Source organism: Natator depressus, chromosome 18 (assembly GCF_965152275.1).
Source record: "Natator depressus isolate rNatDep1 chromosome 18, rNatDep2.hap1, whole genome shotgun sequence".
NCBI classification, from domain to species: Eukaryota; Metazoa; Chordata; order Testudines; family Cheloniidae; genus Natator; species Natator depressus.
The window spans coordinates 9,689,802-9,705,334 of record NC_134251.1 but is presented as its reverse complement, the minus strand read 5'-3'; the positions used below and the strand labels follow the sequence as shown (position 1 = coordinate 9,705,334).

The 15,533-nt window shown below is 47.7% G+C and overlaps 1 protein-coding gene across 9 annotated transcripts in view; it reads left to right on the top strand.

Moving 5' to 3' along the window:
• Positions 1-15,533, top strand: part of KAZN (kazrin, periplakin interacting protein) — a 712,699-nt gene that overhangs the window by 638,879 nt on the left and 58,287 nt on the right. For all 9 annotated transcript variants that reach the window (XM_074934070.1, XM_074934068.1, XM_074934073.1 and 6 more), the window contains 3 exons: positions 1,055-1,225; positions 6,811-7,000; positions 11,679-11,809. In XM_074934070.1, the coding sequence (XP_074790171.1) occupies positions 1,055-1,225; positions 6,811-7,000; positions 11,679-11,809 (492 nt within the window). The remainder of the gene's footprint in view (positions 1-1,054; positions 1,226-6,810; positions 7,001-11,678; positions 11,810-15,533) is intronic.

The window sequence follows — 15,533 nt, the reverse complement described above, 5'->3', positions numbered from 1 at the left end:
GAAGCATAACAAAGCTCTCATACCCAGAAAAGGAGAAGAGTCAGGGTTCCTTGAATCCCACTAGGGACTAGACTGTTGCCACTAAATTTTATGTGGCAGGTGCTCAGATATCACAATGGTAGGCAGGAGAGAAGAACCCAAAGACAGACAAACACAGATTAAAAACACAGAAAACTTCTGTATCTGTAGCGAAGCTGCACACAAAGCAGCTCCCACCTGTATTTTTTTTTTTAAATATTCGTTTCCTTGTAGAAATAGGGAATCTTTCATTTTTATTAAGCTCTGTTGGGAGCGATGAAGGGGGGATGGGTTTCCTATGAGGCCAGTTCTCATATCACTGTATCCACAGAGGACAGACTAAATGTGCAATTCGGGAGGAGATACCACAGGCTTGTGTCAAACAGTAGAAAATGGTGCGTTTTCAGGACAGCTGGGCTTGCGAACAAGCCTGCCTTCACTTTAGGTTCTTTGGCACCTGGGGTTAGCACTGGGGATTCTATCTCAAGCAGCAAACTCCTTGCTTCTCTCCAGTGTTCGTTTCAGTGCTAACGTTCTGGTGAAACGCTGGCACTTCATTATGGCCACCCATGGGCTGCAGTGGAGATCTATTTTGCCCCACGGGCCTGGTCGGTGGCACTCAGATGGTCTCCAGGAGGGGTCTAGTCCAAAGTGTGGTAAAGAGACACAGGCGGTGAAAACCATCTCTTACTTTTGTTTGTTTGCCCTTTAGTTTTTCCGTGTGTTGCTTCTGTCCCTACTTATTACCCCTGACGCAGGCCTGCAGCTTCCTTACAACCCTCCCTATTCACTCTGGCTATAGGCTATGGTAGGAGAAGGTAAGGAAGAGATGAAACAGGAATAGTGAAGAGGGGTGAAATCCTGACTCCATTGAAGCCAATAGGAGCTTTGACATTGACTCCCGTGTGGTCATGATTTTGCCCAGTGTTTCTAATACAGGATAAAACGCTGCCCTGTGTTCCCTAGCATGGATTTCCTGGGGAAGCAAGCTGGGCCTGTTCTCTCATTCCCTGCCTTTGCCCTGGTGTCTTTGCAGGAGAGCGAGGATGCGGTGAAAGCACTTGCAAAAGAAAAGGATCTCCTGGAGCGAGAGAAGTGGGAGCTACGCCGGCAAGCCAAAGAGGCGACAGACCACGCTAGCGCACTCCGCTCCCAGCTGGACCTGAAAGACAACAGAATGAAGGAACTGGAAGCCGAGCTAGCCATGGTGAGAGCCCTCCCTCCTGCATCGGTAGCTGGAGGCATTTGTTTAGGCTGGCGTGCAGATGGGGCACCTCTACAGTGCAGCTGGGAGGTGTAAATGCCAACTCAGGAAGATGTTCACCTGCTAGCTAAAAATCATAGAAATGTGGGGCTGGAAGGGACCTCGAGAGGTCATCCAGTCCAGCCTCCTGTGCTGAGGCAGGGCCAAGTAGACCATCCCTGACAGGTGTTTGTCCAGCCTGTTCTTAAAAACCCCCAAAGATGGGGATTTCACACCCTCCCTTGGAAGCCGGTTCCAGTGCTTAGCTAGCCTTATAGTGAGAGAGTTTTTGCCAATATCCAACCTCAATCCCTTGCCGCACTAAGCAGCAGCTCAGGCTAGCTACCCGAATACCGTACTGTCTGAGATCCTAGGGACGTCCTTGAGCATCTAAGCCCAAGCAGAGCTAGTGTGTGTATAGGTACCCACTCTGGGAATTGCAGCTCCGCGCTGCAGCGGAGACACACCCTAGAAAACCCCAGCCAGTCCAGAGTCTCTGCCATTACCATGAATTCTGTAGGCTTTGCTTTTGGTCTGATTTGCTGCGACAGCCCCTGCCCGGTGGATGTCTCCTGGCTGGAGACTTTCACCTGAGCAGATGGTCGTATGTTTCTGGTCCAGCAAACCTAGACAGGCAGCCTTTCAACCCACCCTGGAAAGACACTGCGGTTCAGACTCTTCAGTCATCCCAGGACCCTTAGCGATTCCCCCAGCACTTGTTATTTGGGGCCTTTGTGCCGTAGCAGCCTGTGATGGGAACTCTGTTTCCCAGCTGTTCAACAACCTGCAGCTTTCCCCGCGCACTGCAAAGCATGACTAGGCTGCGGAAGCACACTTGAAACCAATGTTCACCTGCTTGGGCGATCAATGATCTCAGTTCGTTAAGGGGGTTGCAATACCAACCAAAGATACGATTCCCACATAAGGACCCTAATTGCCTTCCAAAGCTTACCAGGAAAAGCAAAAACAAAACAATCTCTTTGGAACCATTTTGTTTGTCTGGCTTCTCTGCAGACCGACATGGTGCTGGAAGCCTAAGGTGAATGTCATTGAAAGCAGGCACCCTTCTTACTTGTGTGTCTGTGACTGCTCAGCTGTAAGCTTCCCTGAGTGCCGTCTGGCCAATGAATTAAGTAGAGAAGGCAAAGAGTTGAAAGGGTGTCTGGCAAGCCTGGCAGGCTTCAGTATGAGGTGCAGTTTCCTTCCATGAAATACATATGGATGTCCCCATTCCCAGCTCATGCATGGGAGTGCACAGACCTCCCCGCCTATCGAGACCAATACCGCTGTGACTGATGCCTCTGAAAGGCTTAGAATTATCAAACAGGTGCAGACATATACCCACATCACAAGTACCCACCTGCCCCCACTGTAATACACAAGTTCATATGCTCCTTTACTTATACATACAGTGCTGGATCTATTCAAACACATACACGCAAGCGTATCCATAACCCTGTTCCTTCACCGCTCCAAGCATGTGTCCATGCACCCACCCGCCTGCCCGTGCCTCTGCCCATATCTGCCTTCATATTCTTCAGCATTTGGCTCTGAAATCGTGAGCACGCTGGTTGTCAATTGCCTCCTGTGTTTTCACTGTTCAAATCAAATTTCTGCCATAAAACCCAAATGACAGCTGGACATGCAGTCAGTTTTCTCCCCAGCTTAGAAATATTCCCCGGTATTAAATAGATACATCACAATTTGTTGTGCGTTGATTCACCTTGTGCTGCATAATTTCACTGTGCACAGTCACTGGCTAACTGCGACACCTAGTGTTCAAAGCTCCGTTGTCTCCAGAAGGCAGACTGGGTAGCTCAGAGAGAAGGAATATTGTGGTTTCTCACCTAGCTGAGACAGGAGTGTGCTTCACAGTAAAGGCAGCAGATCTCAGGAAAGGGCACTGTGATGATTTTTCTTCCCTTTATTGGACTGTCTGTTGAGAGCTCGATGTTTCTAATGTTAGGCCAGAATTCAGTCACGTTTAATCACCATGAGTGGCACCTTGCAGTTAGCTCCATTGAAAGCAAGGGGGCTATTTGCAAAGGAAGGCAACGACTCTTTAAGTAAAGGTGGAAGAATGGGCCCGGAGTCATTCATATTTAAGGAATAAAGCTAGAGATTTTATAGTGTGTTATGGGTAATCAAGCTTAATAACATTGGTGTTATACAGGTGAATTCACAGCAACCAACGTTTAGGGCAAGTATCTCTGTAAAGGAGCTTACAACTTTTATAGCACAGTGAGACAAGAATATCTGTTAGACAACAATCATAGTCGGATAGGTGTGTTTTGTTTTGTTAACTATTTAACTCCCAGGGATAAGAATTTGAGATGCATTGCTTTAAAGGTGCTCTGCTTTTCAGAGAATTGCTCTTTTGTTAATTATTAAAACATTAATAGGGCCAAATCTCCAGCATAGCTCCGTTGGCTTCAATGGAGCTATGTCCATTTTCACCAGGGGAGGCTCTAGCCCTTAGTACCTCATTTGAGTTCCAGCTCAGACATGTTTGCCTTATTGTCAGCACGTTGTCAGCTTGCCAGTCTGACTATACTCCAGGGGTGTTTGCTTACTGGACGTTAAACCAGCAGTATGCTTGTGATCTGATCACTGTCTCCGCAGTCCAAAAGGTGCCTTGTTTCCTCACTTGAAGGATGTAGATGCTTACCCTTAGATCTGGAGAAATGAACCGAGTCTTTCGTGCTGCAGCCATTTGTGGCGATTGTGCACACATTCAGTGCTGGGACATCAACCAACAGATATTTCACTCAGTAGCTCGCCAAAGCCCCCTGGAAAACAGCAGGGGGTTGTGCGGATGTAAGATAGGCGAGCAGGATATGAAGGAACAGCGTTGTACAGGTTCGCGGAGGGCAGAGTTCCACCTACAGAACTTTGGAGGTGAGGGGGGAAAAGGCCAACTTTGAGACTCAGGCCCCAAATCCTCAGAGATTTGGGCTCCTAACTCCCCTTGAGGGATCTGGGCCTCTGTGCCAAGGGTGGCTTTGCAGGGAGTTAGGAAAACTCTCTCTGTCTCCTTGTACACCAAGCCCATGTGAGGTGGAAGTGACTTTGACCCAGGAAACGTGGAGGACCATCAGAACACACGTTTACACAGTCGAAAAGCACTTTTAAACGTTTTCAACTGGGGATTTTGTTGAAAATGTGCTTTTAAAAAATAAAAACTGCTTACGGGCTGAGATCTTGTGTGCATGGCCAAGCTGTATCCTGGAGGGCCTTTTCCGAGCTGACTTCTGAACCCTTGAAAACCAGGTTTTGTAATGGAAATGCTGACAGATCCTAAACTGGAGCGGCACTGCTGGCAATTTGTGCATGTTCTCTGAGTTGGGCCATCGTACATAATGTTCCACTGCCTTTCAGATCGATAAAAGAAAAGGAGGACTCGTGGCACCTTAGAGACTAACCAATTTATTTGAGCATAAGCTTTCGTGAGCTACAGCTCACTTCATCGGATGCATACTGTGGAAAGTACAGAAGATCTTTTTATACACACAAAGCATGAAAAAATGGGTATTTACCACTACAAAAGGTTTTTCTCCCCCCACCCAACTCTCCTGCTGGTAATAGCTTATCTAAAGTGATCACTCTCCTTACAATGTGTAAGATCGATGGGTGTTTTCTTTCTGTGGCCTATTATGGGGTATTTATATGCAAATTCCACACGCTGTTGCAGGAACCCTTCTACCTAGGCTTTTCCACAAAAGCAAAACACACTGGAGATGTGGAATACACCAGACTTACCAATGCATATATTTACATTCAGTGTGTGCTGTGTGTTTTTTTTGTTTTCCTCACTGCTGTAAGGGCAGCATAAGAGCAGGACTTGGGAGTCACTTTCTTAGCATTAAATGGAGTTTGGTAGAACAGATTAGACCAAGCACTGGGTAGGATGCCCAGGAGGGAGGGGGAAAGAGGGAATAGGATGCATCAGAGAGTTTGGGCTTTGTTTTTAATCCTATTGTATCACACAGTCTCTCTTTCCCTGCTTGTAGTCAGTGGGAATGGACTATTGCATAGGGAAGTTGAGTATTCACTCCAAAGCTACAAAAAAATATAGGTTGCGATTTGATTGGTTTTTTTCTTCCTCTTTAGTTTTTAAAAAGTGAATCCCTTACCAATAATCGTTCCTCCCCACGGACATGATCCGGAGTCCGTCAAAGGGAAGACTCTCATTGACTTCAGTAGGCTTTGGCTCAGGCACATAGGAGCTGATCCTGCACCCACTGACTCCACTGAGAGCAGGACTGGGCCCCAGAGGTCTTGTGTGTAGCTCCTGGTTCGTGGCTTGCGTGTCCTGCAGTGCAGTGTTTGGGGTGTTCCCCAAAGAAACCCATTGCGAGACTCAGGGCAGAGAATGGGGGTGCTAGCAGCTCTGTCTGTACCTTAGGAGCAAATTCATGCCCTCCTTGTTCCTCTGGACCAAAGGCACCACATCATTTAAGGCAACAGTCAGTCTTGGTGTAGACCCTGATCCTTTAATCTGATCACTGACATACCTCGACACCTGCATAGAGTCCCAGGGAAGTCAACAGGGCATCACACGGGCATAAAGGGACCACAGGCAGGGATCAAAATGCAGGATTGGGCCTTTAATAAGTGACACCTTGAGGGACTGGAAAAAACCCAGCCAGCCTATGATTTCCAAGGCACTTTAGAACTGTGGATATATTCTGTGTTTTCCTAGTTATGAAACATCAAGTGAATCATGGGAGCTATTCTCTGCTGGCTAATTAAAAGGTACAGTCAAGCAACTGGCACCTCTTTAATGAGAATTTTTAAATTATTTTTACTTTGTAAATTTACTGTTTAATTTTTCAAAAAAACAAAATATTGAACAGGGGGAAAGCGTCCCTCTGAGCCTGCCAAGTCCACTGGGAACAGCAGAAGAACCAATAGGCCTGTTTAATACATCTGAACCAAAGCCAACTGCTGACTACCTCTGTGTGCCTTTGCCTTTCTTCATGAAATTTGGCACGGCTTGCTGTATAAATCACTGGCTCCTGTATTTGCAGGAACAGCTATTTCAGTTTTTGGTCCAGGTTTCTCTCGAAGGTAAATCATACGCTAACACGTTGTTGTGCTGTTTTTGTTTTCTTTGTGATGACCAAATAGGCTTGACTTTAACTGGCCGGCGTACCCCCAGCTCAATCATTCATGCTTCGTCTTACCTGGTGGCTGCAGGAAAGTTGGGGCTGGCTTCCCAGCTCTGAACAAGTGCGTGTTCTGTTTTGCACTCAATCAGATCTAAATGGTAGCTGCTTGCATTTTGAAATCCTATTATTGTAACATTGGCAGCACGGCAGATCCCCCAGAAGAGTTAATTATCAACCTTGGTAAAAGAAACCATGTCTTCTGGAAGGATTTAAGCCTAAGAGCAGCACTTATGTCCTATTCTCTTCTTGGAGTGTGAAACTGACCTCGTGCGTTGTGTTAGTCCCTCTGCACAGGGGTGGCTTGAACTCATTGCAGTCCAAGTGCTGTCTTGAGAGAAGTGTTTCATTGTCCTGTATTTTGTTCTTTTATCCCATCAGGCCAAGCAGTCCTTAGCCACGTTAACCAAGGATGTCCCCAAGCGTCACTCATTAGCCATGCCAGGTGAGACCGTGTTGAATGGGAATCAGGAATGGGTGATGCAGGCAGATCTCCCGCTCACAGCTGCTATCCGGCAGAGCCAGCAGACGCTTTACCATGCGCACCCCCAGCACTCAGCAGACCGACAAGGTGAGCTCCAAGCCAGCCGCTAACCCCTTTGGGAAATCTCCCTGATCTCTTCTGCCTTTAATACGATGGCATTCTTGATGAAGTCGAGCACCTCCTTGTTCCAGCAAAGGGTTAGTGTTGTGGCAGGAAGGGAAATGAAGTCCAGTAGCTTGGTATGACTCCACTCCAAGGAGAGGCAGGTATAGGAAAAAGATTTAAATACATATGAGCGTTCTGGAGGCACAAGGCCAGATCCCCAGGTTATAGCTTCACTGGAGCCAGTGTATCTATGCCAGTCCACACCTGCTGAGGATCTGGCCCACAGGCTTGAGCCAGCTTTGATCTGAATCATAGAATCATAGAATATCAGGGTTGGAAGGGACCTCAGGAGGTCATCTAGTCCAACCCCCTGCTCAAAGCAGGACCAATCCCCAATTAAATCAAATTAAATTAAATTAAATAATCAAATTAAATTAAACTGAAGCTTAACAGTTTCCCTTTTGAATGTCAATAATTCTCATTCTTTTTAAAATGAGGGTTTATCTTTAGCACTGAGGATTTTCACCCCTGTTTTCCCCTCTTTCAGATGAGGTGTAAACCTGAGGCCTTGGGGTCATTGAAGTTTTAGGATTCTTTTGAATCCCAGCTAAGATAAATTACATTCTGCCTCCTGCGGGATCCAATGGATACACAACGTTCTTTGTTACTTCCTGTTCCGAGCAGTTATGCAGTGCCCTGTAACCGTTGCCACCTTTCACCCCAGAGGCTGGCTGAGTTTCAGTGGTTGGGATGATGTCATCCTCGGCTCTCTCTTTCCCGTCTCCTCCAGATGTTGTAAGGCTTAATCGAGGCCTAGCTGTAAAGCCCGTGGAGGTGTTTGGAGAAGGGGCGCTGCGGGAGGGCGAGGGATGAGCTGGTTCTACCCTATGTGGGACAAGTCTCTCCCGTGTTTTGACAAGGGCATGTAAGAAACCTGACCAGGTCTTGAAATACAGATTCAGACCCAGGCTGCATAACCTCACCTTCCCCTGTGGCTTCAGAGTCCAGCTCTCTGCCAGCTGGGTGGCCTGCTGAACTAATCCCCTTTCAGGGAGCAGCTTTAACTCTGCTTCAGAGCAGCAGCTGGAGTAAATGGAGGCTGATCTCCCCACTCTCTGCCTTCCACTCTGCGGTGAACTTGGGCCAGGGTTTTCCAAGCCGGGGGCATAGAGTTGGGCATCTGCGTAAGGAGCCCGACTTTCCAAGCAGCCACAGCTTCTAAGTCAATGGGAGCTCAGCACTTCTGGAAATCAGGGTACCGGCTTAGGCACCCCATAATTATCTGTACTGCAGTAGCACATTAAGGCCCCCAATGAGATCCAGGCACTGTACAAACGCATAGTAAGAGAGAGTCCCTGCCATGTAGAGCTTTACAAGCTAAATGGATTGAGCCGCCGACCTTTAAATTCTAAGCTACCCTATGTGCTCTCCCTCTTCCAATAACCTCCACGGCCCCACAACTGTCTGCACCCAAATCCCAGGTCTCGGGAAACAGCAGTTGCCATTCTTTCCTGAGAGGTGATCTCAAAGGCGTCAGTGCCTCGTTCCCTTAAGCCAGGGGTGGCCAACCTGAGCCTGAGAAGGAGCCAGAATTTACCAATGTATGTTGCCAGAGAGCCACAATAATACGTCAGCAGCCACCGTCAGCTCCCCCACCCTGCTCCCAGCGCCTCCCCATCCCTCCACACACCTCCTGATCAGCTGTTTCGTGGCGTGCAGGAGGCTCTGGGTGGGAGGAGCGAGGGCACAGCAGGCTCAAGGGAGGGGGCAGGAAGGGGGCGAGTGGGGGGCAGGGCCTGTGGCAGAGCCAGGGGGTGAGCAGTGAGCACCCCCCGGCACACTGGAAAGTTGGTGCCTGTAGCTCCAGCCCCGGAGTTGGTGCCTATACAAGGAGCCGCATATTAACCGCTGAAGAGCCGCATGTGGGTCCGGAGCCACAGGTTGGCCACCCCTGCTTTAAGCCCTGAAAAGACAGATCAGGGAGGAGGATGCATTTGCTCAGAAGTCAGCAGCGAGCACCACGCTGCAAAGGAATTTGTTTGCAAGCAGAAGGGCACCTGCGCCCTGCCATGCCTGACCCTGTGCAAAGGCGTGAGAGATCAGGATCCAGCAAGTCTGCTGTCTCCAGGCGCTTGTGGCATGGAACTGCATGTCCATGGGCTGCTGCTGGTTTATAATATTCTCTGGCAGTTCAAGGATTGCCCTCGCTCTCAGCAGAAGGTGAAACACTGCAGCACTAGATAACCTGGCATCTGTATATGGGACAAGGATGCAGCGTTCAGGGAGTCTCCTCTTCTCACCCCTTAGTACAAATACTCCAGTAATTGCTCAGAACACGAGAGTGACACTGCTCTAACGCATGAGCTGTTATTGCAGCACACTGTAGTATCCCAGTGTCCTTCATACGGCTATCGGGGGTGATTGCAGTCTGCCTCTGTAAATCCACATGCACCCCTGCAATTTTGGCTTCATACGGCATGCTTCCTCTCTGCCGTACCTGTCCTGCAGGGCGGTGAAACAGCTGCCACGTTCAAGGCCATCGGTGGCTGCCCTGCAGTGGTGGGTGACTCCAGGAGATTTTCAAAAGAGCCCAAGGGAGTTAGACACCCAGCTCCCAAGATTTAGGTATCTTACTCTCTTAGCTGCTTTTGAAAACCTCTGTCAGCGTGTTTAGGAAGCACTTTGGGATCCAGATTAAAGGTCTGTTCTCAACAAAAGGACATTATCCTTCCTTCTCACATGGCATGGATAATACCTGGGCCTGGATGGGCCCCAAGGATCCCGTTTTTAACAATAATAATCTTTCCTCTTCTGTAGTGTTGCTCACCTAGGGATCTCAAAGCACTTTACAGACGTTAATGTATCGAAGTGACTATTACTTTCCTCATTTTACAAGTGGGGTACCTGAAGCCCAAACATTAAAGAACTTGCCTATGGCCTCATAACACATCTCTGTCACAGGCGGACATGGCACCCAGGTGTCCTCACAGCCAGTGCTGTGCTCAAACCATTGCCCGTGCTGGAGTCGTCCTGCATAAGAGAGCTTCATTTCAGTGGCTTTCATGCTCAGGGACTCACCAAGGAAAGTGAATATTGAGATGGTCACTATTGTCTCAAACTGTTGAGTAGAATTCTGGGTACTGGACAAGCCTGGGGAGCCCCCACCACGGGCAGGAAGGATGGAAGAAACTAGTAACTTATTAGCGCATGTCATCATCTGAAATGTAAGAAATTCCAACAAAAAATGTTTGCAGTCATATTAGAGCTACAAACTTCTAGGGTGAGTTGTTTTAAAAGGACAATATCAAGAGTGGTTGTTTTTAAATATGTACATTTAATCTTCCCGCTTTACAAAGATCCTCATAAATTAGCGATAGATTAAATTCATTCAGCTTTCACCATGAAATTAGTCTGGTCAGTTTCTGAGTCTCCCACCACAGCACCGTGCTTCGGGGTTTGACTTCACAATATTGCAAGGGACTGCCTGGATCTTAAAAGAAAACCTGCAACATTTATTAATGTTTCTATTCATCCTTTCTGTCCTTTACCCACCAAACCTAACTATGGGGCGCAAACTAAACTGATCGTGTTTCTTTGAGCAAACCTCATTCCATGTGGGGCCGAAGAAAGTAGTTGTATTATTTAGCTTTGATTATGAAGATGCTTCTCCCTTTGGCACAAGTTGTTACCCATCTAACTAATTATCATAGAATCATAGAATATCCGGGTTGGAAGGGACCTCAGGAGGTCATCTAGTCCCACCCCCTGCTCAAAGCAGGACCAATCCCCAACTAAATCATCCCAGCCAGGGCTTTGTCAAGCCTGACCTTGAAAACCTCTAAGGAAGGAGATTCCACCACCTCCCTAGGGAACCCATTCCAGTGCTTCAGCACCTTCCTAGTGAAATAGTGTTGCCTAATGTCCAACCTAGACCTCCCCCATTGCAACTTGAGACCATTGCTCCTTGTTCTGTCAGGGCCTAAATAAAGAAGGGAGACTAAGGGCAGGTAGTGATTGGTGGGTAGTGATCGATCTATCGGGGATCAATTTATCGCATCTCGTCTAGATGCGATAAATAGATCCCCGAACGCGCTCCCTGTCGACTCTGGAACTCCTGCTCCCGAGAGGCAGAAGCAGAGTCAACGGGGGAGTGGCAGCGATCGACTCACCGCCATCCTCGTGGTCAGGTAAGTCGACCTAAGATACGCTGACTTCAACTACGCTATTCGCGTAGCTGAAGTTGCGTATCTTAGGTCGACCCCCCCTCCCTGCCCAGTGTAGACCAGGGCGAAGAAACTTTATAGATAGGGAACAGAAGCACAGAGAAACGTAGAGATTGCCCAAGCTCACGCAGTTAAGTTGTGGCAGAACTGGGACCTGAATCCAGGTCTCTAGTCCAGCATCTGAGCCATCGCACCCTCTCTATCTCTGCAGCTGCCCCTCCAGAAGTTACAGGCAGGACAGTAGATCTGTGGCGTTATGCTGTGGGCTAAAGCATTCATCCAACACCCCAGCCGGCAACTGTCCGTGTATAAACACAGCACTAGAGAGAACGAAATTCACAGACTGAGAATGGTGTAGTATCCGAGCTAAAGCAGGGAGGGCATGGAGATGAAAATACTAATTCCACTGAGCCCTAACTCTGCTCCTTGCCTTCCAGCTGTCAGAGTGAGTCCGTGCCATTCACGGCAGCCTTCCATAATCTCTGATGCGTCGGCAGCAGAAGGCGATAGGTCATCGACGCCAAGTGACATCAACTCGCCCCGGCATCGGACGCATTCCCTCTGCAATGTAAGGCAGTTGTGAGGTCGTTTGTGACTCCTAAAGCTGTCCTCTTAACCTCCGTGCCAATGTTTCTAACCCTAACCATCACTTACCTGCTTGTCTTTTGCCACCCCTTCTTCTGGGGCCTGAGCCAAAGCCCACCAATGACAAGGCAAAGCCTCTCACTGGGCTTTCAATCAGGCTATTAATGTAAATCCTGTGTTTGAATGGAACTTAAAACTACCCACATACCAACCAGGAGCTGATTCTACACTGCCTAACTCTGTGTGCTCACTTGCACCTCTGCAAAGTGAGTTTCCCTGGCTCCCAGGGTGGCTGGGGCAGTGTGTTGCTCTCACTTTGCACTGGTGGCCACGCCCACACAAAGTACGAGGCAGTGGGGGAATCCAAGTCCCTCTTTTCAAGAGCTGTGCAAAAATGATGCATCTCCTATTTTAGTAAAACGTCCTGAACAAACAACTATCATTTTGTGCCAGGCCATTATTTTTGCAGCCTGGAACATTGATTGAAAAGAGGTTTATTGAAATGACAGTTTTCCTAACTAGACATTCGGAATCTCTCATGTTTCCAGGGAAGGAACAAGCTTCAGCAGAGCGAAAATTTAAAAATTTACAAATGTACTTAAAAACAGGCCCACGTCTGAGCTGGACCTGGACTGAGACTTTGACAAAGTGTTTCTCCCCTCGGGCTGCAATTTTATAGGTTTTGATTGAGTACGTGCAAAGCTTTAAAGTTTCTCATGTTGTGACACCCCCTTGCCTCCCCCATCAAGCAAAATTGAGCCACATAGACCGACTTTCACTCTGAGCTTTCAAGTTCCTCTGAATCAAACTTAAGAGCTGTGAACCCACATGAGTCAAAATGAAAACACAGTTTGTCAAACTCCCTGTGAACTGAGGCTACCAGCCACAGTCCCTGGGTAAACCACACACCTGCAACACTGGGGACAGATCCTAGCAACTTCCTCTCCAAAAGCATAGCTGTGAGTTTAAAGGAGAATCTCCATTAGTGAACAGATTTAGGGCTGATACTTTCCTTAGCCACCAGAGGGAGACATGATCTTACACACCGAGCTGGTGTAAATCCACATTTCTGCTCTCCTTTTAGGCTGGTATAAATCTACAGTAATTCCATCCGTGAAGTTACTCTTGATGTATAACCGTGTAAATGAGAGCAGAATTTGGCCCTTTGCATTCCACTTTTTTTAATTGGGGGAGGGGAGAAAAGAGAGAGCTTCCGACCTGAGAGCTGCAGCCTTTTCTACTAATGAAAGAAGCAAAGAAAGAGAGGCCAGGAGTCTTGCTTCGGTATCAATAGAATTGATTTAAATGACTGGAGCGACAGCATGGAAGAGAATATTTCAAAGTTCAATGGAGAAAATAAATTGGAAGGTGCAGGAAATATCCAGAAACATTGCAATGGGAGAGCAGAGGGGTTATACGGTTCATAATTAAGATGTCCTGGCTAATAGATGCAGATAAATGTAACTTAATTCTAGGAACGGAGTTCAGGGAGTGAGCATTTGCCAGATAAGAGAGCCCTGCTGACTAAGGCAACCATATAGGAATGAGAGAACAATCTCCAAGCCCCTCAGGCGATTGCCCCACTGCAATGAAAGAGAGAGAGATGGGGGCAGGAGGGGGGAGTGTCTGCACTGTGCAGTCAGAAGAACAGTGTGTGAGAACTGTCTGGTTCAGTGTATTGATAACAGACCCTTTAGCTGTGGGTCACCAATTAAAATCCAGCTCACATCTGTAAGGCAGCATCTGATCGCTCTCAAGTGACCTGTGTGAAATGAGGGGGTAGCATTTGTCTCGCTCCTAGAGACATTGGCATCTCCAAAGCTCCCCCTCACAGCTGAGGCTCACCGAGCCTCTTGCTGGCAGGGAGACCAATGGGGTGTGTGGCACAAGCTCTCTCTTAGGGCTTGTCTGCACATGAAAATTAATCCTGAATAAGGTACGGTATGAATTTAAAGCAGATTAACTATTCCTGATTCCCAAATACAGGCTTGTCTAGACCAGCAGTTCACGGCAAGCTGGGATGTAAATCTACCTATTTCTAGCCTGCCAGGCACTGTGTCCAAAATAGACCCTGCTGCTGGGCACCAGCAGTTCCTTGGTGTGCTTTGAGCTGCCCCTCTTCGAAATGGGAGCAGATTAAAGTGCATTAGGGAACTTTCAGTGCACGACAGCAGAGTTCAGACTGCCAGTGAGTGTGCAGCAGGCTAGTGCGAGGTAGACTTTCACCTCAGTTTACCATGCACTAACTGTTTGTGTAAACAAGCCCCAAGAGTGCCTGCTGCCAAGTTAGTTTAAGGAGCTTTACTACAGAAGGGACCAACTGGATTAAACTAATTCACAATAAAGTGCTCTTATTCTGGAACAAGGGCATCCACACATGGCATTAATCAGGAATAATAGCTAATCTGGAATAACTTGCTGTGGAGACAAACCCTTAGAGCTAACTTTTAGTGAGCAGATTTATTTGTGTGGCGTTTGTAGTTTGACAGTTATGCTTTCACGTTGGCTGTTCCTCCCATTTGAAATACACTCACTCACTCTCTCTCTCTCTCTCTCTCTCTCTCCCCCCCCCCCCCCCCCGATGGTGCTTCCTAGCTGCGTCTAAACACAAATGGGCAGAATATGAGGCAGCTTCCCAAATCCTTATGCGAGCTGATAAGGCCATTTCCCATTGAGTCCTGGACCATTCCCGCATAAAGCATCCAGCACCCTGGCAGTGCTGTACAAATAATAATGATTCATTACTAATTGGTAATAGTCAGGCACATCCCTCCTCGTTAACGAGGGGCTAGCTTCAGTCCTCTTCGTTACATTTTTGCTTGACCAATTACCTCCAGTACCTGTGGCATTTGAATCAAGATACGAGTCAGAGGGGATCTGAGTTCAGGGAGCAGATCTCAGTCTAAGGGAGTGTAAGCTGGTGTAAACTCCATGCTTAGGGGGCCAGAAGAGAGGGGTGTAATAAAGAGCTGAGAAGTGGTAGTAAAGCAGACCCATCTTCACACCAGTTTGGTCACTTGGCATGTCTGTTTCACCAATGCATGCTCCTTTCCCCCTGCTCGCCAATGTGTAACTTAAATCCATTGCCTTCAAACCTGGCCTGACATGAATTAATGTGACAATCTGTGGCATTTCCTATACCCGTCCAGAGCCAATGGCATTAGCCCCGTGCCAACAGGCAGAGGCAGACCAGCTGGGAACAGCATAAATAGTGGCTCCAGATTAAATTTTTCCTCTTTAGTTCCTTGACCTGTCACCCAAAGGGGAAAGGGACCTGGACCGAAATGTCTGCATTTGTCTGGATTTTATTTTTGTTACTAATGTGGGGGTTGGGAGAGTGCATCTGGGCCCTGAGAAGCACCCCAAAGTTTGGGTGTTTCTCAGACATTTCTCTGGTTTGCAAAGATGAGACACAGGTGCAGGAGTCATAAGAACAAAGGGTTATATGAATCTTGTCTCAGTTCAAGGAAGTTTGGTTGAGTTCAGCGGATGCACCCTTCTTTAGTCTGAGATTCTGACTTTTCCAAAACCATGTTTGAATTTCCCTCTTGGTTGCCCTTAGCCTAGTCTATGTGGCTATAAAATAACAGGGGACATACAGTTTTACCTGCGTCAGCATGATCTTCTTTTCCCAAACCCCTCTTCTCCTTCCCCAAAAGAATTGGCTTCAGCATTAAACAGCAGCAACTTTGCACCAGCTAATGCTC